The sequence below is a fragment of the Daphnia magna genome, linkage group LG3 (genome assembly GCF_020631705.1).
Source record: "Daphnia magna isolate NIES linkage group LG3, ASM2063170v1.1, whole genome shotgun sequence".
Taxonomy (NCBI): Eukaryota; Metazoa; Arthropoda; class Branchiopoda; order Diplostraca; family Daphniidae; genus Daphnia; species Daphnia magna.
Window position 1 is genome coordinate 911,001 of NC_059184.1, and position 22,462 is coordinate 933,462.

Sequence of the window (22,462 nt, forward strand, 5' to 3'; positions counted from 1 at the left end):
AGCAACTCCTCCTCACGCTTTGGATGCCCTTTATGAACTACCTCTTTCCGCTCTCTAATTCAGCGTGTTATTTTTGATTCAACCGTTTACGATTTCGCGGTGCTTTTTAGTTTGCAATTTTCATTTGCAAGTTGGCCTTTTGAGAAGTGAGGAAAGTAGAATTTATGTATAAGGATGCACTATTTTGAGGTTTAGGTTTTGTCTATTAGGAAACAATTATCTGTTTCGTCGTGCATGATAAGCGGGTAGAATGTAGAAATACTTGGACTTTCCCCAAATGCCTATTGCGTCAAAACGAGTCGATCACGCCAAGCAAGAAGCTCGATGATTGACTGAAATTATTTGACATTTACAAACTTAGTTTCAACGAAACTATTTCTTGTCATCCAGGTCAAACTTCTATTTTTACAGTTTAGGCTAGCTAAGATAGTGTGCAGTAAAAACTTCTAGATCTATTCCAGATAAGTACTCTTAAAATTTCAATTTTGTGCGTCACGTTTTTCATTATGTAAGTACTATTAAATACTACATTTCCCCCTTAACTCGGTCACGCTTAACCACAGCAAACAGGCCTTGCTTTTTTTTTTTACTTGCGGTTTTCTAAACTAATTTGTCTGTTCTTTACAGGACAAAGCTTTTTCGAAGCTACAAACAGGGATTACGTAACGAAGCAGTTACGCAAAATTATCGAACACATACTGTCGTTTAAATTAAGGGCCGATCCAACCATCTCGAAAAATGAAACACACTGAAAATTATTTAAAACAAAAGTATTTTGTTCGAAGTCCAGCGAATGCTGCGAAATCCATCCATGCTCATTTTAATTTAACTGAGCCATGATTGATGTATCTGCTGATTCTTAAATTAGACTGCTGTCTATGTGATAGCTACCTTACACTTTTATTTTACAACATGGCGTGGTGGTTTCTATATGTATGCAGGTCAACCTTTGTTAACCGGTTCCGAAAAAAGATAGATTTGAATTTTGAATTTTTTTTTCTTCATATTTGGTGTACATATTTTTTATTCGTACAGCACGAATGGAAATGAAATCGCTTATGGTAGTTCATATCAAAGGTAGAAGAACAGTTAAAACTTTGGTTGTCTTATTAAAGATGGCTTTGCTTTTCTGAGGATCAACCGAGTAAGGCAGACTAACATTGACTATATTCTGCCCATCTTCCCCTTTCACGGAAACGCAATCGTTTGAAACCACAGACAAAGAAATATTCCCGATCTCGCTTTGGAAAATTGGAATCCTAGCAACCACTAGTTTTATTCCATCGGGTGTGCTCACTAATGCGTACCATGGAGTCGCCTTTTGGAACTGCTCCGAAGTATTAGTTTTTGGGATGATCTGGTCTACCTCTTCGATTAATTTCAAATTGTTTACATCTTTCAACTGAGACTTTTTCGGTACTTCTTGCACATAAGGTTTTTCGTTGCGTTGCTCGATGCGGTGTAACTGCATTGACCCAAAGCAGCGTCGATGTTTTAAGATGTTCCATCCTACATAAGCGAGAAAAAAAATCATTGATAACTCAATTACCAGCAGATTTCCTGTAAAAGCTATTAAGATCGTACCGTTCTTGTCCAGTTCCATCTTGTACTTATCCTCGAGACCCTCCATAGCAATTGTGATGAGGAACGTTTGGAAAAGCAAACTGCTCTCCACTTTTTCAAAAAATTTTGAGTTGATGGCAACATCATATGCTATGCATGGTTGCCCAGCTAAGTAGAATTTTCCAATCTCGTATTAAATGGCAATTTAAAAAATGAGAATAAGAGGCAAAGCAAGCAGCTTACATTTATCTACTTCTTCATGTCCTTCTCCAAGGCTCATTGGAATCCGGAAGGTAGAAGGTTCATCAGATTCCAAAATCCGAGTTAGTTCTGATTCTGTTATGTCAGCTGGAGCCGGGATGATCGTGGTATGGCAAATATTCACAAAAACCTTCTGGGATGTTATTATGTTTTGTGTCTTTGCACAGAATCCTGAGTAAAATTATTTTATACTTGAGGTGGTTATAAAATTATGATATGGTATCTTTGTTTCACATACCTGGTTTTGGTTTGACAGTTTTATAAGGGAAATCATCTACTGGTACACTATCCCTTTCTGATATGGCGGCGCTAAGTAACTGCTGAAATTCTTCATCCTCTTTCTGTAATAAATAAAGCGTTGTGTTTAAAAAAGAGGTGAACATTTTTATCTGAGTTTTGAATAAGATAATGTTTACGTTAAACTTTAACTGCGAGTGGATAATGGATTCATCGATTTCCAGCCGCATGGCTGATGATGGTTTGAGACTCATTTCAGCAATAGAAGATGTTCCAGTTTATGTTGTCCCTAAATTAAGAGTAAGACGTATAGATGTAATTTTACGTGAGTGAAAGATTGATTTGTCTTCTTTTGGAAATTGGACTCAGGTTGCCATGACAATAATAACAACCCCTGCTTCGCCATCTATCGTTTGGTTACAAGTTTGGTTGTAAAAGAATTATATAATGAAATTAAGAAGCGGCAAATTCATTATTATTAGCATTTTAAAATAAAATTTTTAGTTCATTCTATTTTTGAAAGTGTTGATTTATTAAAATTTTATCTTAAAATGTTTATTATTGTATTTTGTCTATTACAGTGGCTGATAGGTGGCGAACATGGTCAAATAAAGTAAAACCGTTCCAGTGTTATGTTCAGTCAAGGTTCAGTTGAGAGCAGACGGTTCGGGAAGAAAGAAAAAGAACAGCTCGCTAGGTAAGCATGAGTCGGCATATCTCATTCTAACGTGGGCTATATTATAATGCCCACCTCGACTGTCTGTTGATTCTTGTTTCATCAGCTCACTTGTTCGCCGGTCGTCCGTCGTTGGCCGAAGCAAGAAAAGTGCTTGTTGTTTTGTTCTCTGCTGCAAAATCAGTGTATTGGTGAGACGAGAAAGATAGGAGTACAAGTTAGCCCGCCAAAACATGGGCGAAAACGAAACAATTTCTCCGCTGGATTCCTTCTGCGGTTCAACATTCTGGGTAGGTTTTTCTTTTAAGCTCTACTTTACTTTTCGAGGGGTTTCGAATTCATTCTTTTGGTTGATTATATAACTTTCTTTCACAATCATTGTAAAGGTTGAAACTATACTGTACAGTATAAATATTAGCGTTTGACGTATGGAATAGCACGGTACTGTAACCAAAACAAAGCCTTTCGAGCCGGCATGTAAGGAGTCGTTTGATTGATTTATGATACAATTTTGTGTAGTGGTGAAAGCTACTAAAATTTGACAGGATCTTTATTTATAGCATAATCGTCACGTCACGTGAAACTTTTAATAGTGAGAGTTGTGTGAGATCGTTGATCATTTTATAATTTTCGTGGTTGTGAAAGTTTGAAGACGTCAACCTTCTCCCAAGGGTTTATGAAACAGGTCCCCTTGGGCATCTTGTCTCTTAAACCGATAAATTGCTGATTCATAGACCATGCATGGACTATTGTGAATGATAATAAATAGGACAGACGACCATTATTTATCTTTAGAATGTAACAGGATGTATTTCCAGTAGCGTATGGAAAAAGTTTAACGAAAAAAAGGCGTTTAAAGAGTCGGATGACGAGCTAGATTTGTGAACATAATGCCGTCAGATTTTTTTTTTCACCCTTCAAGTAGCTGCTTCAACAAATCTATGTCATAAAGATAAAGTGTCAAGGATAATAATAAAAAAACTTGATTTTGTATATTTAGGATCTGGATCAAACGTGGTATACAAACGACCCGAATTTCACAGAATGTTTTCACCAAACAGTGCTTTATTGGATTCCCTGTGGCTTCATTTGGCTGTTTGCACCGTACGAAACATACCAGATACTGTACAGCAATACCCGATATATACCATGGTCCTTCATCAATATCAGCAAAATGGTTTGACGACGTAATATCTTGAGAAAGATAAGAATGCAATGTGTAGCTGGTTTTTTTTTGCTCTGATATTTAGGTCATTAACTTATTACTGATCATCCTGTCGATCATCAGCATTATCTATGCGGTGATACAAAGTAACAATGGTGTAGAGCTCTACACAAATGATGTTTATTACGTAACTCCTGCAATACTGGCTGCAACATTCGTAAGTATCACCCCTCTACTACGCCGAGAACATGATGGGTTTCACTAGCATTGACTATTTGGATTAGGTATTGACTTTAGGGCTAATGCTGGCAGGGAAAAAAAGAGGCATTAGGTCATCTGGCCCTTTATTTCTCTTCTGGTTCCTCCTTACGTTTTGCGGTGGATTCACGTACGCTGCTCGGATAAAATCTATCATTGATGGCGTATGAACATCTCGTTTTCTTTTCTTTTTGAAAAAAATTTTTTTATTCACGTCACGTTTTACAGATGAACAAAATGGAAACCTATCCTTTTGTCTGGGAAATGGTCTACTATCCGCTAGTTGTGGTGATGTTTTTCATCAATTGCTTTGCTGATAAAGAACCTTTGTACATGGAAGGCGAAGGAAAATCTGACGTAATAAGTTGCCCCATTTTTTAAAGTTAAAATTTAACATGCTCTTCCATTGCGTGAAATTTCTATTTTTGAACAGAATCCATGCCCAGAAGAAGCCGCCTCTTTTCTAAATGTAATTACGTACACCTGGTTGGACTCATTGATATGGAAGGGGTATCGGAAACCTCTAGAGACGACAGACCTATGGGACCTAAATAATAAGGACAAATCCAAATCGGTTGTTCCACGATTTGAAAAGCACTGGCAAAAGGCTCTCAGTAAACAAGCAAAGTGAGTTGGGGTGTTTTGTGGGTATGAGAATTGTTAACTGATCATTGTAATCGTTGTTTATGCCATGCAAACGAAAGATTATTTTGGGATCAATTTGGGTAAGGGTCTCCCCTTCTGTTTTCTTCCCGTCGCAATATCTGCTCACATGTTTCCTTCTTGGCCAAACTGTTTTCATTAATCCCAATTTTCCTGAATTATTAGAAAACCAAGTGAACCCAAAGCAACTTATGGGGCGGAGAACGGAGGAGTCTCTTTCAAGCCGTCACCATCTACGAAAAAGATTGTTTCCGTCCTGCCCGCCCTCTGCAAAACTTTTGCACCCGAGTTTCTACTAGGATCTTTACTCAAACTAATGCAAGATCTTTTAGCATTCGTCAGTCCACAGATTCTCAGGTTTTGCAACTTTAACCCACCTGTTTTTCATCCGTTATAACAGTTATGTTCCGTCTTAGTTTGCTAATTGGCTTTGTCGAAGATCTAACTCAGGAAAGCTGGAAAGGTTACCTTTACGCCATTATTCTTACCCTCACAGCCATGCTTCAAACCCTGATCCTTGGTCAGTATTTTCAGCGTATGTTCGTTGTCGGTTTGCAAATCAGAACTTCGATCGTGTCATCCATCTATAGAAAGGTATATTGTTGTTTTGATGAGTCGAGCCTTTATATAGTTGGTTTATTTTATGCGTGTAGGCCATTAAAATTTCCAGTAGTTCTCGTAAAGAATCAACTGTCGGTGAAATTGTCAATTTGATGTCGGTTGATGCTCAGCGACTTATGGATCTAACCACCTACCTCAATATGTTGTGGTCTGCCCCCTTGCAGATCGCTTTAGCCATATATTTCCTCTACCAAATTCTTGGTAATCAAAACATGGATTCAGCATGTAAAGTTATCTCGAGCCAATGGAAAACTCTCTTTTTTTTCAGGTCCTTCTGTTTTTGCCGGACTTGGTGTTATGATCCTTTTGATCCCCGTCAACGGAGTGTTGGCAAACGCCACGAAGAAACTGCAAATCCAGCAGATGAAGTACAAGGACAAGCGAGTCAAGATGATGAGCGAAATTCTGAGTGGAATAAAAGTAAGACATTTGGCTTCATTTTTGTTGCAAGGTTGTGAAAGTTTCCAAGACGGGGTAGTAACACTAGTAATTCTACTGAAGTATTTTTTGTGGAGACCCTTGGAGGATTTTCTGGGAAAATTACTATCTCTTGAAAGTTTGAGGAACTTTTTTTGTAAATTAACGTGAAATCTGAAATTGCTATGATTTCGTTCGCAGGTCTTGAAGCTCTATGCATGGGAGCCGTCATTCCAAGCACAAGTTGAGGAAATCCGAAGCAAAGAAATTGACGTTTTAAAGCGGGCGGCTTACCTCAACGCCGGAACATCGTTCATTTGGACTTGCGCACCATTTCTGGTTCGTACCCTGTTTTACATTGAATTTCCGTTATTCTTAACTAATGATTTTTAGCGTGACATTTAAAATTGGGAAGCTGTTGAATTGTTTACTCTAAAGTCATGTTCCAGTAACTGTTTAATCTCCTCTTCAACAGGTTTCTCTAATGTCATTTATGACGTTTGTATTATCGTCGCCAGACAACATATTGACTCCAGAGATTGCCTTTGTTTCTCTCTCGCTGTTTAACCTCATTCGCATGCCATTAACTAGTATTACCATATTCCTCTATTTATTCTTATTCTTTTACTTACCTAATCACTCTTTCCCCATTCTTCATTTTAGTTCTTCCTATCTTGATCATTCAGTTCATTCAGGTTAGATTGATTAATTAGTGAATAACCGTCATCGAGTCCGTCACGCTTTCGCCTTCGTACAATCTTGACATTTCCTTTGTGTCTCGGGATGTTCGTCTCTTGGTCTGTTGTCAATCGTTTGTGCTAATGTAATCATTACTTTATGATACGGTTCTAGGTTACATTGGCCACGTTCGCAGTCTACGTGACATCAGATCCCAGTCACATACTAGATGCCAAGAAAGCCTTCGTTTCGTTGACGTTGTTCAATCTGCTCCGTTTCCCAATGTCCATGTTTCCTATGCTTGTCGTATCGTTCGTCCAGGTAATGTCAATTTAACGCAATGTTTTTCTTAAGTTATTTAGTGCATTGTTTTTAATATTTGTTTTGAGTTCATCGCCCAGTTTGAAAGTGATACCTGGGAAGCGTTTTTTTTTTTTTGCAATAAGGAATGTTTGGCAAGGGCGTTCACTAGTGTTCTCATTTACACATTGTGTCGCCCCATTTTATTTGCAATTTTTTGCGTTTGTTTAAAAATTGTTTGGAAACTCCCAGCTTATTTTACCTTTCCATTGAGCCGCTTGCTTTTTTGGATAGCTTTTGGTTGCTGTCTGCGTTCACTTAAATTCCCAGTTCAATCGCTAAAAGTAATATTTTAATTTTTAGGCAAGCGTATCAATAAAACGCCTCAACAAATTCATGAACGCAGACGAGCTGGATCCTAATTCAGTTTCTCATGAAACCACTCGTAACTACTTACAAAGTTCTTATCAAATGTCTTAAAATTACCCTATTTTCTTGCATCGTTTACAGAGAGCGCTATCTCCGTCGAGAAGGGATCATTTGCTTGGTCACAAGCGGAACCTCCAATCCTTAAAGACATCAATATTGAAATTAAGCCTGGTAAACTTGTGGCGGTAGTGGGACAAGTTGGTGCAGGCAAATCTTCACTTATCTCGGCCATACTGGGAGAAATGGAAAAACTAAGTGGGAAGGTCAATACAAATGGACGGATTGCCTACATCCCTCAACAAGCCTGGATTCAAAATTGTAGTCTCCGCAACAACATCTTGTTTGGCAAAGGCTATAACGAATCAGTTTACAACAAAGTCATAAACGCTTGTGCCCTGAAACCCGATCTGGCCATGCTCCCTGGTGGGGATAACACGGAAATCGGAGAGAAGGTAACCAATCTGTTTTTTTTTTTTAGGTATTAGTTGGTTTGCGATATCATCATTTTGAATGTGTTTATTCCCCAGGGCATCAACTTAAGTGGAGGGCAGAAACAGCGGGTTAGCTTAGCTCGTTCCGTTTTCTCCGACATGGATGTATATCTATTAGATGATCCTTTGAGTGCCGTCGACAGCCACGTAGGAAAACACATCTTCGACGAAGTAATCGGTCCTAAGGGTCTACTGAAATCGAAGGTACATTTGGTTTATTTTCCGTTCCCTTGTAGATACAACTTTTGAAATGGTCCCTTTTTATGTAGACTCGATTACTTGTGACGCATGGCATCACCTTTTTGCCCCAAGTAGACCAAATCGTTGTCCTAAAAGACGGAGAAGTTTCTGAAATTGGCTCGTACAAGGAATTGCTCGCGCAAAAGGGAGCTTTCGCCGAATTCCTTCTGCAACATCTGGAGGATGAAGGCACAGATGAAGATATCCCTGACGGTCTGCTTTTCAATCAGCCTTCACACGATCTCAATCTTGATCAGTATTTGTTTCTAATGTTTGTAGAATTGGCGGAGATTAAACAGGAATTAGAAAACACAATGGGAAAAGAAGAATTTGCTAGACAGATTTCTCGCCAGCGCGTAGCCTCTGAAAGTCAAAGCCAACATAGCGAAAATGCCGAAAATCGACCCATGATTGCCTCTCCAGATCGTAGCTTATCGAGGTAAAAACTCTATCGTTCAGTTTGTTTATTTGAAACGTCGTCCTCCTGTTGAAACATATAAAATACTAATTTATGATGGTGGTTTTTAGGAGTAGCTCAACAACGAGTATGGAAAAGAGCGGTGGAAGTTTACGAAGACGTAGCTCGGCTAAAGATCGCAAATCCGTCGATGCTGGTGCTCCTGCCGCAAACCCGAACAACAATAAGCTTATTGAAGCAGAAAAAACTGAAACTGGCAAAGTAATTGCTTTTAACTTTTTTATGCTACTTATTTGTGATCTGGATAACAGTAAACTAATAGGACATTTTCACAATTTCGTAATAATCATTACTAAATTTGCGAAATTTTTTATCAACTTCTAGGTCAACAGCAAAGTGTACATACATTATATGCGATCAATTGGCGCTTGGTTGACATTCATCACTTTGGTGCTTTACATTCTCTATCAGGTATTTCCCATATTTTAAACATTAGCCTGCCTTCGTTTTTTAATTAATTCTTTACGCGTGACAGAGTTTTGCTGTTTATTCCAATATCTGGCTTGCCAAATGGTCTGAAGCCGGAAACACGACTACCAAAAACCATACCATCGAACAACAGAGGGATATCTACTTAGGTGTCTACGGAGCACTTGGTTTCGGACAAGGTAAGCTGTTGATTCTGTAATACAGTTAGCTGATGTAACATATACCTCAGTAAGATCTCGAACTTACCATGTACAAGACTGATGTGAGAAGAAAGTCTGAATTGTAGGTATAGTAAGTATGTTCTCTTTTTCTGGGTATTTAGTGGTTAGCTTTTAGCATTATCTCAAGATAATTTATCATTAACATAACCCTGTACACACCCTATTTAAAAGGAAATGTATTTTGATAATAATTTACTACAATAATGGTTTAGTCGGTTAAGTGCATGGCTATTAACACTAACAGTCGGCTCCTTCGGTATTTCCTTCGTCGTCGTGTAGCTATTTTTTTGCTGTTTGGAACTATCACGATTGCCCTTGGTTGCCTTGAAGCTTCATCCATTTTGCATGAGGGTATGATTGCTCGCACTTTCCGCCTTCCCATGTCGCACTTCGATACGACTCCTATTGGCCGCATCGTCAACCGGTTCGCCAAAGACGTGGATGTTGTCGATAATCTTATACCATCGAGCATCCGCACAGCTCTCCTGTGCTTTCTATCGGTATGTTGGGAAAAGAATGCTGTTTAATTTTTAGGCTTCTTGTTCTGCAAAGATGTGTGCAAAGTAGTACTTAAGTTAAGGACCTGGCCTTTCCTCATTGTTCTAAAGGTAGGCGAACTTTTTTTTTTGCACAATTACTGTTTTATCGTCTTGTCAGACAAGTTTCATGTTTGTCAAGTTTATTTGTTGGAATCCTTCGAGTAGTGGTGACAAGTGTATGTTCTTATCTTGTAGCGTTCTAATTCTGTTGGGATATCGATGTTGTTTTGTGGGAAAGTCAATATCTTTCACCGCTCATGAATGTTTTGGCATTGTTGTACAGCCATCTTGGTGATGCTTGCTTCGGTCCTACTGGGCCTGGCATCGTTGCGAGCCGCAAGAACTTTGCATATCCGTCTAATTGGCGACGTCCTTCGTTTGCCTATGGTCTTTTTCGATACAACGCCTACCGGCCGTCTACTCAATCGCTTCAGCAAAGATGTCGATGTTCTGGATAACACCCTGCCATTCGTCATGCGCAGTTGGATTGCAACGCTGTTACAAGTACCGAAACTCTTATTTGAGTAAATTTTCAAGTATAGGCACAAATAGTGCCAGTAATTTTGCACTCGACTTGGTGGGAAAGGTTTGCGTTTCAATTTTATCCATCCACTCGAAGGATTCTCTCAAATATTGTACTTGCAAGCAAGTAAAGACAGATTCGATGAGCAATTCAGCTCGATTGAGATGCCACAAAATTTGCAAATGTGACGCTACGCTTTGTTGAATTGGAATTGCTTTTTGTTTCGCAGCCTTATTTTCTGGCAGCGAGGTGTTGCTTTATTACGCGGCGGCCCGCGCATCGCGTGTCTTGCATGAGACTTGTCTTAAACATGTCCTTCGTGCACCAATGGCCTTCTTCGACACCATTCCTATTGGGAGAATAGTATCGCGTTTTTCGCAAGATATGGACTCCGTTGACACTCGTCTCCCCGCAATCGTAGTCGACTGGCTCTACTGTTTGTTAGAAGTAAATTTTGATTGAATCCTTCGAGTGACGAAACAACTCCGTCTTCTTCCTGTTCCGTTCTTTCGTTAATCAAACGTATTGATTTCTTGGGATTTCTTCGTTTTTCTTTGTGTTTAGTAATTTTAATGAATTGATAATCTGCAATATAGGTAGTAAGTACTATACTGGTTATCGGCGTTGGGACACCGGTCTTCTTTGCAGTAGCCATACCAATTGGAGTCCTCTACTATTGGATTCAAGTAAATTTTTTGTGTAAAATCTACCCAACTAAACGTAAAACGCCGAAATTGTTTTAGAATGTTTACGTGGCTACTTCAAGGCAACTTAAACGTCTAGAATCCGTTTCACGGTCCCCTATTTATTCTCACTTTGGCGAAACACTTACCGGTAATTTCTATTTACAGTTTACAATAGGAAAAATCGGTCTAATACTCAAACAATTGGTTGCCATATTCTTCTTTAGGTGCAACTGTCATTCGGGCTTACGGCCAAGAACAGCGTTTCATTAAAGAATCAGAGTCACGCGTGGATATCAATCAAGTCTGCTATTACCCAAGTATTGTTGCCAATCGATGGCTGTCCGTAAGATTGGAAACCATCGGTAATTTGGTGGTGCTGTTCGCTTCCCTGTTTGCTGTTATTGAAAGAGAGAAAGGAACGATGGACCCCGGTTACGTTGGACTGTCCATCACCTACGCGCTTAGTGTAAATATGAAGCTAATCATAACCCGATGGTATAAATAACTAATAAATTAACTAATGCGTTAACTTAATACTTTTAGATTACACAAACTCTCAACTGGTTCATGAGGATGACTTCCGAAGTCGAAACCAACATCGTGGCTGTAGAGAGGATCAAAGAGTACAGTGAAGCCGTACAAGTATGTTTGATTTGATTGTTCAAAAGCATCTACTTATTAAAGGATATGAAAAACTTCAAACTAGGAAGCTTCGTGGGACCATGGAAAACGTGAACCTCCCAATACGTGGCCCGAAAAAGGCAAAGTTTCCTTCGAGAAATATGAAGTACGCTACCGAGAGGGGCTGGACTTGGTCATCAAAGGAATTTCCTGTGAAATTGAAGGTGGTGAAAAGGTAAGTTTCCACTCATTGATTCATAATTTTCTTTGTTCAGATTGCTTGACCTTTAATTATGACGTTTAACAGGTAGGTATCGTTGGACGTACAGGAGCGGGAAAATCTTCATTGACGTTGGCGCTGTTCCGTATCATCGAAGCCGCCGCTGGCAAAATTACCATCGACGGAATTGATATTGCTGACTTGGCACTACACAAACTACGTTCTCGGCTGACCATCATTCCCCAGGTAAAGATAAAAAGTCGATCATTTTCAAGAACAAGCATTTTATTTATGAATCAACAATCTGCAGGACCCTGTTTTGTTTTCCGGAACATTACGCATGAACTTGGATCCGTTTAACTCCTACAGTGATGAAGATGTGTGGACCGCATTAGAGCATGCTCACTTGAAAACATTCGTCAAAACGTTGCCGGCAGGATTAGAACACGAAGCTTCAGAGGGTGGCGAGAATTTAAGCGTTGGCCAGCGCCAGTTGATTTGTCTAGCTCGCGCTCTACTGAGAAAAACCCAAGTTCTTATTCTTGATGAAGCCACTGCTGCAGTCGATCTGGAGACCGACGATCTAATCCAAGTAAACAGCTGTCATTTATGCTTACGTTTCATGGCAGCTATTTTACCGATTTTTGCACTAGGCTACAATCCGGAAGGAATTTAAAGAGGGTACAGTTATCACTATAGCTCACAGACTGAATACCATTCTGGACAGTAACAGGTGACATATGCCTTACTTAAGAGTCATAGAGCTATAGCTAATCATCTTTTGTTGCAGAGTGATGGTGTTGGATAAAGGAGAGATCAAAGAGTATGCGCCTCCAGATGAACTTCTAGCCAATAAGAACTCGCTCTTTTATAGCATGGCCAGAGATGCCGGTCTGGTATGAACGTTAAGTTCTCCATCGTATTATGTGAAAATATTGAACTGATGTTGACAAAGTGTTAATTACGATGAATGTATTGGAAATGTGCACGCCAAATCCGTGTGAACCCTTGTTTTTTCTATGATAGTTGTGTTCATGACAAGACAAAAATTCTGGGTCTTTTCAATTTAAGTTGCTATGTGGTCCAACTGCTTAAAAAATGTTGCGAGAGTGCAGACGGCCAGTAGCGTGTTAGTGTTCATTGACTGCATCCTACCCTGTGAATGATAAAGCTCATGCACGCTTAACATTTGGTCACAAAAATACAGATTTTGTTTTGGCATTGAATAGCAAAAGCAAAGTTTATTTCATTGGTTTTAAAATCCACAGACCATCATTTAAATAATGATAATTTTCCACTCCAATCCCTTTGTTAACAGATTGTCTGCATGGGTAAAATAAATTAATTTTACACAGTAAAGTATGCAGAAACAAGGATAACTTACATATCTGCAGTTGACATTGACGTGATGCCTACAGCTAAGGCATGTTGTTTTCCTTCAGCCATAATTGCCTATTAAGAAATTTAAATTTAAAAGTTATAGCTAGACACATTCCAATACCATTAGATCTTTAACATGTTCATATTTTAACAGATTTCAAAGATTACCACAATGGCTCCTTTAGGACAAGGGGTCATCCGTGCTCCAGGTGAGGTTAGACCAGGACACATAATATTTGCTCCACTAAGCACAAATCTAATAGCTCCCTTGTCTACTTGCTGCCAGGGTAAGATGTAGGGATCTGTGAATGTATTGAAGTTATAATGCATGTAAATTAAATTGTACTACAAGTTGGTTTACACTTGTGCAGAAGACGAAGAGTAGGTACCCAGAATCCTTCCCTATGTCTAAAGAACAGAAAGTCACCATTGGCACCCACTAAAACCTCAATATGTTCATGACTGAAAGGCAAAGAAAAAAAAAAGAAAAATCTTTCAGCTTGTCATTGAAAAATAAATTAGTACATGAAGGTTTCCATACCATTTCATCAATCGGAATGGCTCTTTTTTCGGAAGTACGTCATTGATACAATTCTCAATATACGGGTATTGTTCTAAAATTTTAGATCGAATTCCTTTCTGAACTGACGTTTTAAGCTGCTGAAACCCAGATATGTTTTCTTTCTCATCAAACCTGTTAAAAAAATTGTTAATTAAACAGTACAGAAAATTAATTAATATCCAACAAGTTCAAGTACTTTTTAAACATTTCTTTGAATTTACTAAATTTATAAATAAATTTCACGTAAACTAGTATTAGATTCCTGCTGGGCAAATCTGCAAGTTCAGACAGGATCTCTGAGTTTGAGAAAAGCAGACGACAAACTGTGCCGTAACCGGAAAACGATTCACCTGCCACCTCGTGGCTCACGTCTTAGTGCGCCGCCACGACACACATGACACATGTTTCAAATCAAACTTTAAGACCACTTTGGCACTTTCGCATTGCGTGGCAATTAGCGAAGGATCACTGACCTGTGCGCAGTCACTTTCCTAGATCGACAAACAAAACCAGTGATATTTTTAGAACACGAATTTGCCAGCTTACGTGGCTTGACCTTTGAAAATGTGCCACAGGGTGCCTAAATCATGGCAGTTATTAGCGAAATCGTTCATTTTTAAAGAAGTTGCATGTTGCAGGTGGTTCTAAAGGAGACCAGTTTTGAAGTAGTTGTGGTGTTCGCATTTCCAGAATGCTTAACCTCGTTTTCCATCATTAAAAAAACTATTTGTGCACCAGAACAGCAACAGTAACAATTTAAAAGTGTGAACATACGTTAAAGTTTTCTTCAACTGAGTGAAAAAGTGGTCGGAGTTCAAGCAAGTTCATCGAGAAGGCTTCGCACGTGGTCGAGGGTCTTCGCCATTTTCAGAGTAAGAATTTTGTTCAGTTTTTCGATCACTGCACCTGCTAATCGTAAATTTATTGAAACGAGTGACTGTGTAATGTCAGCAAAGATTATTTTATGCAAGATGGCAACGATAAATCGTGATTCAGATTAAACAAATTTTCTTTCTTTCTCGCAGGTTCTCCAAGCAGCCATTACCAGCGAGACGGTGCAGCTCTTCACAAGGTAGGCCATAACAAACTTAATTTGTGTAAAACGTAAAATCGTTTATGTCGGAGAAAGCACTTTTCATGAGTATTAACCATCATGTCATAGTTTAGGGAAGAAACGCTGGGTCGTAGATTCAGGAAACTTGAATATTGGCTGTTTCTCGAAAATTTTGTCAAGAAGGAGGGGGGGGGGGCTCTATCTGAAACCCTTTTTTTTTCCATTTGGTTTGCGTCTTTTGTGTTTTGGTTTTTGTCATTGGCGTCTTACTTGAAATTTTTTTTTTTTTTGGTGGCACCTGCTTGTATCCATTACCTTTAACTATATGTTCGGTAGAATCTGGCATTACTTTTAATCGCCATTTATCGCTATTTTGCTTCAAACTCTGCCTGTTGTTTTTGGCGCGATTTGCTTTGTCTGCAACTAGTTGCAGAATGTATCGCTAGGTGGCGCATAGAGGTATTTTCTAGATGGTGCTTGAAAAACATCAAGGAATACAGCGGTATGGTAGTTCTTTTTTGTTTTTCATATGTCGGGGTTATTAAAGTTTACGAAGTATCCCCCATGATTCAAATATTTATCTAGCGTGTTGGTGGAACGTTGGAATTTTGTTGATTCAATTGATTTTATTGTCCAGATTAATGGACCCTAGAAAAAGAACGGAATCTGGACAATGGGATGAATGAATGGAACTCCTTGTAGAGAAAGGCTGCATGTAGAGATGGTCCATATTTTTATTTTCTTTACCTATGTATTATTATTATGTCGAGCACGACTGCGCAAACAAACACGCGCTCGCATTCTGCATATTTCCTGCGTAGACGTCGTACTGACACACCCACACATATCGAATTCATCCTCTTCCCGTCTTCCGATTCATTCATATCCTTCAATGACCGGAATTTCCCCCTTGACCACTACCCCCATTCTGTCTCTTTCATCTTCTCTTTATAACCGTTCAAATTCAATTGCAATTACATTAAAATATAACCAATCAGCGATGGTTGGCTTCGTTGTTGCTTTAACGCTTGCAAAGTACTACACGTGTTTAGTCACACACAAACCTTTGTTTAAATCAGCAGAACCCTTGTGAAAATGTGGTTTCTCCTAAGCAAATGACGTACGTTCTTTTCTCATTTTAAACAGTAGCTTCCATTTCTAGCGCCATTATTGTTGTTGACTCGGCAGAGTCGGTTTTTCTTTTTTTTGTCGCCGTTCTACGGCTTCCGAATCCTTGTGTGCAGCGATGGCTTTCTAGCATCGCTTTAGCTCCGCTTTGACGGGCTCATCCTATACCCCACTTAAAGGTTATAATTTTCTCTAGAACAGCATGTGGCAGTTGATTCGAGTTTCTCTTCTCTAGTGGTTGGACGAGACCTACATTTTATTTATTGTCTTTTCAATGTTGATTTGTGGGCGACAGAAGTAGAAAAAAAAAAAAAGCGGCACGAGCCGCCTTTGGTCGTGTGTTTGATTTTCAATGGCTTCACGGACACTCGAGCGACCGAAAATGTTTTCAGCCCTGGATATCAAATTCTATTTGATTTTCGGCTTTTTTTGTTGTTTTTTCTTGGAAGTTGGCATTGTGTGTGATGAGATTGTTTGAAGGAAAAATTTTCTGATTTACTTGTTGGGAAAGAAAAACTGTTTAAAATCTTGATGAAACAAATAGCGTGGGCGGATGTTGTGTGTTCCCATTATGGAATTGGGGGGGGGGGGAGTGAAGTGCGGCGATTTTGCCGCTCTGTCAGAACGATGCGCACGTCAAAGATCATTTGTTACATCGGTTCAGTACATCAGCAGAAAAATAGTGTTTCTAGTAAGCACTCAATTTTTTTCCTGTGTGCTAAAGCACATTGCAAGTAATAAATTACCCGCTCGCAGGAAATCCCAGTTATTATTCAACTTCAATTTTTTTTTTCAGTGTAGGGGGTTAACCCCCTCACATGTGCCTAACCTTAAAAAAAAAAAAGAGTGGAAAGGTGTGCGGGTTATTATTGGTTTCTACCCCTTAAAAAAGAGAAATTTGTTGACTAAGAAAACAACGCACTACAACCCGATTGGGGTGATGGTTCGAAAAAAGAAATAGTTTCTTTTTTTTCCCTCTGTTTTTCCATGTTGAAGTGTTCGGTCAATATAAAGATAGAAACCTTTGTTTTGTGAAGTGGGGACTCTGTTCTGGCTGCACTGGGCAATGGAATTTATTCTCTTTTTAGATCTTTTTATTTCTTTCTCCGTTTTCTTTTTCGTTTTAAAAGTTTTGTTTTTCTTTCTCCTGAACGATAGGCAGAACACAGAAATCTGGTGTAACCGAATCGATTAGCATCAGGAGTCTGTTTCTCCTCAAAATGTATTCTGTAGATTAAACCAGAAGAAGAACGAAAGATCTTACAACCTCTGCGGGTTGGGGCTGATGCGGGCCGAGTGAACACGAGGATGTGCGCTTCATCTTTCTCCCCTTAACCCCTCGATCGATTGGGCCTGAAACAGTTTTTTTTTTTAGGGGGGTACGTAGAATCCACCCCCACCACCATATATTCAAAAATTGTGATGCGCTTTCAGTGTCTCCGATTAGAATCATAGAGCTTGAGCCCTTTCCCGTTTGTAGAATTCAGTAGAGATACAACACCATGGCCCTTGCATTAAAAAAAAATTCTATTCGTATCTTGTAGTACCGCTATAACATTTTGAAGCTAATTCTTAAACGTTGAGGTAGTCCAGGCAGTGTGTTGTAGGGTCTACGTACGTTTTGTTGAACGCAATTCTGATGAACAGGGTTGTGATGATGAAATAGGAATTGTTTGGAGAGGAAGTGCACGTCTGTTGTCAAAAGGGAGTAAAAGATATATAATAGCATGGGGCAAAGTTTTTTTAAATATTTTGAGCGAACAGAACGGTTTTTTTTTAGAGGGGGGTTGGCGATAGTTGGGTAAGGGATTGGCCGGCAAAATCTGCCCGCTGGCCATGACGGACGTTAGTCGTCAGCCAAGGTCTCCTCCGGAAATGCGTGTGATACATCGGACTTGGCAGTTCTTTATTTTAATAAGTTCCTATTTTTTTTTTTTTTTCCTCCGGATGATGTGATGATTCCGGGCATCCCCCTGTATATCTCTTTCCGGATTTTAACTGGGGATACCATTTTTTTTTTAAATCCTTTAAGTCAATCTTTTTTTCTTCCTTTTTTCGTCCCCCTTTATTCATTGTGTGTTTTTTATTGCGTGATGTCAGAAGCTTCTTTGCTTCTGCATGCAAATAACTGTCAAAAATAACAATGAGTAGATCTTGTCGTCAAAATTGATTCCGTTAAACTGCGTGCAGTTTATTGCTGCAAAAGTGCGCTCTCCATGTCGTATTCAAAATGTTTAGAAATCATGAAACCGTAAAAAGACGGATCTTTTTACCGCATTTTGGCTTTTCGGGTTGACTGGATTTCAAACGTTAAATCCACAAAATGTGGCAACAAGACAAAATTAATGCGACGATAAAAAAGGAATGAATTGTTGCCCACTGGTCTTTTTGTTACCTTTTTTTATCGTTTATTTATTTCTTTGCTTCCACTGCGACTTGTCTCTATTTCCTGAATTAAAAAAAAAAAAAACCTTTGGCGAATGGTAGCAGCCATTTAACTAAGGGAAAACCACCGAAAAGTCGCTGAAATTGATGGCATTCTTAAAAAAAAACTATCCATAAAAAAAATTAAAGGGAAAAAAAAACTTGTTTTCTGTTTAATACCAACCAACCCCCTTCTTAAAAAAAATAAACTGGGAAGGAGAAGAAAACTCTTGTCGGATATCGGAGCTATAGGCATCATCCAAGCTGGCGTCCCACTAAAAGGTGAACCGTAAGAGTCTGGCCGCGTAGTGAAGAAGAGTTCCGAAATACCGGAAACATCAGATGGCAAATGTGGATGTGTGTACGTACCAGAAGGTGAAGGGAGGTCGAGGGGGTTTAAACGTATATGCTAGGGGGTATAAACGTATATGCTAGGGGGTATAAAATCCCCCCGTTCCATTTTGTCGTCTGCTGTTGTATTTACGAAAAGAAAAAAATAACAAGAGAAAAAAAATTTAAAAAGACGTGTCATAGGGTTTGCTTGTAGGGGCATCAGATAAGGTCGAGTCTTATATAGGACGCGCTTAACGTCAGCATAAAGTCAGATTATGTGCGGACTGGAGAGAAAAGTTTTATTTTTTTTTTTTAACATTGTAGAGGGAGATCTCCCCTCTAAAAACATCAGGCGGGTCACTCGAAAAAGTAGGGGGCGCAATCAAGGTGACGCTGCTGCTACTACTATGCCAGTATGCTTGCAGTGTAAGGCAGATAGCGCAGGTAAAATAGCCGTTAGAGTCCCCCCTTGCCTTATGTGGCGAGAAATACCGAGAAGAGTTCAAAGCTCACAGGTAGAGACGAGTAGCATATGCTTGCATTGCCGCCCTACTGCTGCTGTTGCCACACCACTCAATAATGTTGTTTTTTTTGGTTTTTTTTATACTTCTTTTGAATTTTTTTTCTTTCATATTTTCTATATTTTTTTTCATTTATTTTGAAGCGGCTCTTTTTGTTGTTTGGTGGTGTAGGAAACCATTTAAAGGTCCTCGACCACCAGGGTCCACTGAGGTCCGAGTTCGCGCTTTACATATGTGATGTTAGACCTCCCCTCTCATCACCCTCTGCTCTCTAGTGTCTGTTGTGCTACAAGTACCGCACACGCATTTTCTTCCATATTTTTTTTTTGGGGGGGGAGATAATGTTTAATTTTTTGTTTTTCTTGGGGAAAACTTCCGCGCCGCTCGCCGATGTTGCTTGCGCGCGTGTATGGCGTGTCTGTTTGGCTGACCGCAATCGATGATAATTTGTTCCTTTTGTTTTCCCTTCCACTTTTCTTCTTCACCTTTTTAAATGACCGGCCAAGAGGTCCTCGTTCATTAAAAAAAAGAAATAACTGGGAAAGAAAAATAAATTATTGGATGAAACGCTTTCTTTTGAGTTAGGGGGGGTATTGTCGTCTTGAGCTGGTTAGGGGTCGAATTAGTAATTGACGTAAATGAGGCGGTTTACTTGTATGTGCGATGTATGAGAACATTTCGTAATAAAGAGGGGGGATTTAAACTTGCCGTTGGTAATCAAACATTTTACGAGTAAATTTCGGATGCGTTTAAAGGCAGTTATTTGTTTAAAGCCCCCCTTGCATGTGATGCAATAATATCTGAATTCATGTTTTTTTTCTTTAAAACTTAAATACCCCATTTTGTTTTTGAATTTTGTTTGAGTTTGCTGGTGAAATGATTCCAATCCATCACCGCCAACTGTAAGAAAAAATTATGAAATAAGAGAAAGAAAAAAAAAAACCGCTGGAATTAGTAACGCCTACATGGGTTTACGATCAGTGTTTTCTTCTTTCCCTTTTTGAAAAGAATTCATAAAATAGTTGAACGCTTCATCTTGTTTACAACGATTCCGACAGTTTTAACACACACACCGAAAGTCAGCACTGAGTCAATGGAGACATCTGCACACGAGTCTCTATCCCCCCCTCTAATCTTTCAGGGCTGGGCTGGATGAGATGGGTTTTTCTCTCTCTTCCTATTGACGGTGATGAAAGAGCTCATTAACACACATACACACACACACCCAGTTAGATTTTTGAGCCAATCGTGGTAAGAAAAGAGCTTTGCAGAATGATGAAGGGGCAAGAATTATCGACAAGTTGATGGCATCCTTACACAAAACTGGTTTTGTCGGTAAAAGAAAAGCAGAAAAACCTTTTTCCAACGGTCGCGTTTTCAGTATATGAAAGGGGGAGTTTGGGCATTGGTCGTGTTAGTTAAGTTTGTATGTAACTTGCCTGAAAGAAGAAAAAAGAAGTCCATTGTGCCGAGTCAAAAGGAGTCCCAAGGAGGGGTCCACTAGGGTTATGTACTACATCAACAGAGAGCGAGAGAGAGAGGGTTGAATGGATGACATCATATAAGAAGTCAGCACCTTCACGCCCTCTTGCTCTATTATACAACACGCCGGGCGTACATTATACATGTAGAGAAGATGAAAAAAAAAATTCTCAGTTCAATGCTCGACTTGATTAGGTCCTTTTTATTTTCACTACGACATTCTTTTTTTTTTTTATCGTGGAATTTTTTGAAAAAAATAGTATCACCCTGTTATTAGTTCTCCTATATTGTGATCTTGGCCGAAAGAAATTGCTGCGTTCGTTTCCGTGTATTTTTTTTTTTACTAAAAAAGGATAAAGAAAACTTGATTCTCTTATGTAATAAACCTCCCCGGCCGTTTTCTTCCATTATATCATTGCCGATGGCTTGTGTGTCTACGGACCCCCTTTCGATTTTCAACCCACTCTGAATGTTCATAGTCAATAGAGACAGAAACTTGTTTGATTCTTATAAAATGCGCTTTTTCTTCTTCTGAGAGATGTAGAAAAAGATTATTTTCGGACCAGTTTGAAAATGAAATCATGCTTCGCTATTCTTGCTTTTAAATCTTTCCCTTGATTTGTATTTGACTGTGCCAGTCGACGATGATTTTCGATAAATGAAATCTAACCCCTAAAAGAGAAATGGGGGGTCTATTTGGCGCCTGTTCAACACGATGGATCATTTATTACATCAATACTTGACACCTTTTTTTTTTACCGTAATAGATGAGTCACACCTTTTCGTGGCTGGCTTCTATTTTGCTTGTAAGGCATTTGGTGAAGTTGCTTTTTTTAAGAGGTTAGGGGGGGTTGTTTTTTTTAAGATGAAAGTTAATTTTATTTGGAGAGAAAAGTAGAAAATTGGGAAACGAAAAAGGCCGTGTCATGTAGTCGGGACAGGGTTAGACGAAGGGCTGCACGCGCTTGATTCGTTAACGTTTTTGTAGGTCGAAAGCTTTACCAGATCCAATAATTTGATGCATTGTAAACAGTTTTTGGGCTTTAGTTTGATTTGTTTCTTCGATAATATAATTAAATAAAAAACGAGTTTTTTTAAGGGGGGCCGGAGGCAGGTTTGGGGGGTTTTTGCTGTCGTTCTTGTTGATGAATTTAAACGAGTCTAATGTATTCACTGTTTCATTCATTTGATTGGGTCGATAATATTGCCTATGCATATTGAACAGCCCATAAACTGTTCACATTTGATGATACGCGGCGGAACACAAACGGTCCCAGTTTGCTCTACAGAATCTATTTTGTTTGTCAAATCATCAGTTGATTGACAACAACCCAAATGAAATATTCCTATCGTGTTCCTTCTATGCAAATACGTTTCTAAAAGAAGAAAAAAAAAATCTATTTCCCCCCGTGTTCACGAACCCCCTGATTTCATTTTAAACGTTATATTAGCACATGAATCGACCAGTGTATAGGAGAGGAGTATATACATAACAGGCCTTTCGATAGTCTTACTCTTCTGGTGTCTAACTTTTTTTTTTTGTGTGTCAATGCTACGGAGAAGAATCGCATATGGTAATTTTTTCTTCTTCATTCTTTGCTGAAAGGGAATCATAGGGTGGCTCACTATTATCGGTAGCAGGTCGACTGTACAATTGAGCTTGGCGAGGGCAGTGAGCCGCGAAACGCACCACGACTGGGAGAGATATACGCCCAGTCAAAGCTTTGAGAAGAGGACAAAAATAGAAGTACACAGTAGTAGTTTCTGTAAGGGCCGTTGGGGGGACCATTTTTAGTTTTTAAATAAAAATGTGTGAGCCAAAGCTTCAAGATAGATTGGCAGGTCGAGACCCCCCTTCGATA

The 22,462-nt window shown here is 39.2% G+C and overlaps 3 protein-coding genes and 1 long non-coding RNA gene across 13 annotated transcripts in view; 2 read left to right on the forward strand and 2 right to left on the reverse strand.

Annotated features, from left to right (window-relative positions):
* Positions 1-977: 977 nt before the first annotated feature.
* LOC116919089 (PIH1 domain-containing protein 1) lies at positions 978-2,454 on the reverse strand. Its single transcript, XM_032924968.2, has 5 exons — positions 2,241-2,454; positions 2,063-2,165; positions 1,807-1,995; positions 1,585-1,731; positions 978-1,509 (listed from the first exon to the last, which is right to left on the reverse strand). Exons 1-5 carry the CDS (start codon positions 2,313-2,315, stop codon positions 1,067-1,069), a joined length of 957 nt encoding a protein of 318 aa, XP_032780859.2. The 5' UTR covers positions 2,316-2,454; the 3' UTR covers positions 978-1,066.
* A 188-nt stretch (positions 2,455-2,642) lies between these two features.
* On the forward strand, positions 2,643-12,942 carry LOC116919077 (multidrug resistance-associated protein 1). Of its 6 annotated transcripts, none has more exons than XM_045171372.1 (33): positions 2,643-2,758; positions 2,844-3,027; positions 3,738-3,914; positions 3,988-4,119; positions 4,187-4,324; positions 4,389-4,517; positions 4,594-4,787; positions 4,865-4,885; positions 4,989-5,180; positions 5,240-5,417; positions 5,477-5,645; positions 5,713-5,864; positions 6,063-6,200; positions 6,337-6,451; positions 6,525-6,556; positions 7,203-7,284; positions 7,350-7,720; positions 7,796-7,963; positions 8,029-8,212; positions 8,279-8,438; positions 8,528-8,678; positions 8,802-8,888; positions 8,953-9,085; positions 9,407-9,627; positions 10,786-10,875; positions 10,933-11,023; positions 11,100-11,341; positions 11,419-11,517; positions 11,582-11,731; positions 11,804-11,962; positions 12,027-12,308; positions 12,370-12,449; positions 12,507-12,942. In XM_045171372.1, the coding sequence occupies exons 2-33, from the start codon at positions 2,971-2,973 to the stop codon at positions 12,616-12,618; spliced, it is 4,686 nt and encodes a 1,561-aa protein (XP_045027307.1). In that variant the 5' UTR covers positions 2,643-2,758; positions 2,844-2,970; the 3' UTR covers positions 12,619-12,942. The 6 variants fall into 6 exon arrangements, with proteins under 6 accessions (XP_045027307.1, XP_045027308.1, XP_045027310.1 ...); XM_045171373.1 differs by lacking the exon at positions 9,407-9,627 and adding an exon at positions 9,950-10,170; XM_045171375.1 differs by lacking the exon at positions 9,407-9,627 and adding an exon at positions 10,419-10,636.
* On the reverse strand, positions 12,930-14,287 carry LOC116919094 (malignant T-cell-amplified sequence 1 homolog). Of its 4 annotated transcripts, none has more exons than XM_045171379.1 (7): positions 14,205-14,287; positions 14,132-14,149; positions 13,638-13,790; positions 13,524-13,558; positions 13,265-13,398; positions 13,101-13,168; positions 12,930-13,039 (listed from the first exon to the last, which is right to left on the reverse strand). In XM_045171379.1, the coding sequence occupies exons 1-7, from the start codon at positions 14,270-14,272 to the stop codon at positions 12,958-12,960; spliced, it is 558 nt and encodes a 185-aa protein (XP_045027314.1). In that variant the 5' UTR covers positions 14,273-14,287; the 3' UTR covers positions 12,930-12,957. The 4 variants fall into 4 exon arrangements, with proteins under 4 accessions (XP_045027314.1, XP_045027312.1, XP_045027313.1 ...); XM_045171377.1 differs by having other exon boundaries at positions 13,458-13,558; XM_045171378.1 differs by lacking the exon at positions 14,132-14,149 and having other exon boundaries at positions 13,458-13,558.
* Positions 14,288-14,390: 103 nt separating this feature from the next.
* The window catches only part of LOC116919101, a 66,726-nt gene continuing 58,654 nt past the window's right edge, over positions 14,391-22,462 (forward strand). For both annotated transcript variants that reach the window (XR_004391776.2, XR_004391778.2), the window contains exons 1-2: positions 14,391-14,530; positions 14,684-14,730. This is a non-coding gene — a long non-coding RNA (uncharacterized LOC116919101). The remainder of the gene's footprint in view (positions 14,531-14,683; positions 14,731-22,462) is intronic.

Excerpts from the sequence above, each read along its gene's own strand:
- LOC116919094 (XM_045171377.1), bottom strand. The coding sequence starts at position 14,272 with ATGAACGATTTCGCTAATAACTGCCATGATTTAGGCACCCTGTGGCAC. Across the intron at positions 13,559-13,637 it reads CCATTCCGATTGATGAAATG|TCATGAACATATTGAGGTTT; the intron begins GTATGGAAACCT and ends TTTGCCTTTCAG. Across the intron at positions 13,169-13,264 it reads GTCCTAAAGGAGCCATTGTG|GCAATTATGGCTGAAGGAAA; the intron begins GTAATCTTTGAA and ends ATTTCTTAATAG.
- LOC116919077 (XM_045171372.1), top strand. The coding sequence starts at position 2,971 with ATGGGCGAAAACGAAACAATTTCTCCGCTGGATTCCTTCTGCGGTTCA. Across the intron at positions 4,325-4,388 it reads TAAAATCTATCATTGATGGC|ATGAACAAAATGGAAACCTA; the intron begins GTATGAACATCT and ends CACGTTTTACAG. Across the intron at positions 11,963-12,026 it reads GGCTGACCATCATTCCCCAG|GACCCTGTTTTGTTTTCCGG; the intron begins GTAAAGATAAAA and ends AACAATCTGCAG.
- LOC116919089 (XM_032924968.2), bottom strand. The coding sequence starts at position 2,315 with ATGAGTCTCAAACCATCATCAGCCATGCGGCTGGAAATCGATGAATCC. Across the intron at positions 2,166-2,240 it reads ACTCGCAGTTAAAGTTTAAC|AAAGAGGATGAAGAATTTCA; the intron begins GTAAACATTATC and ends TATTTATTACAG. Across the intron at positions 1,732-1,806 it reads ACATGAAGAAGTAGATAAAT|CTGGGCAACCATGCATAGCA; the intron begins GTAAGCTGCTTG and ends AATTCTACTTAG.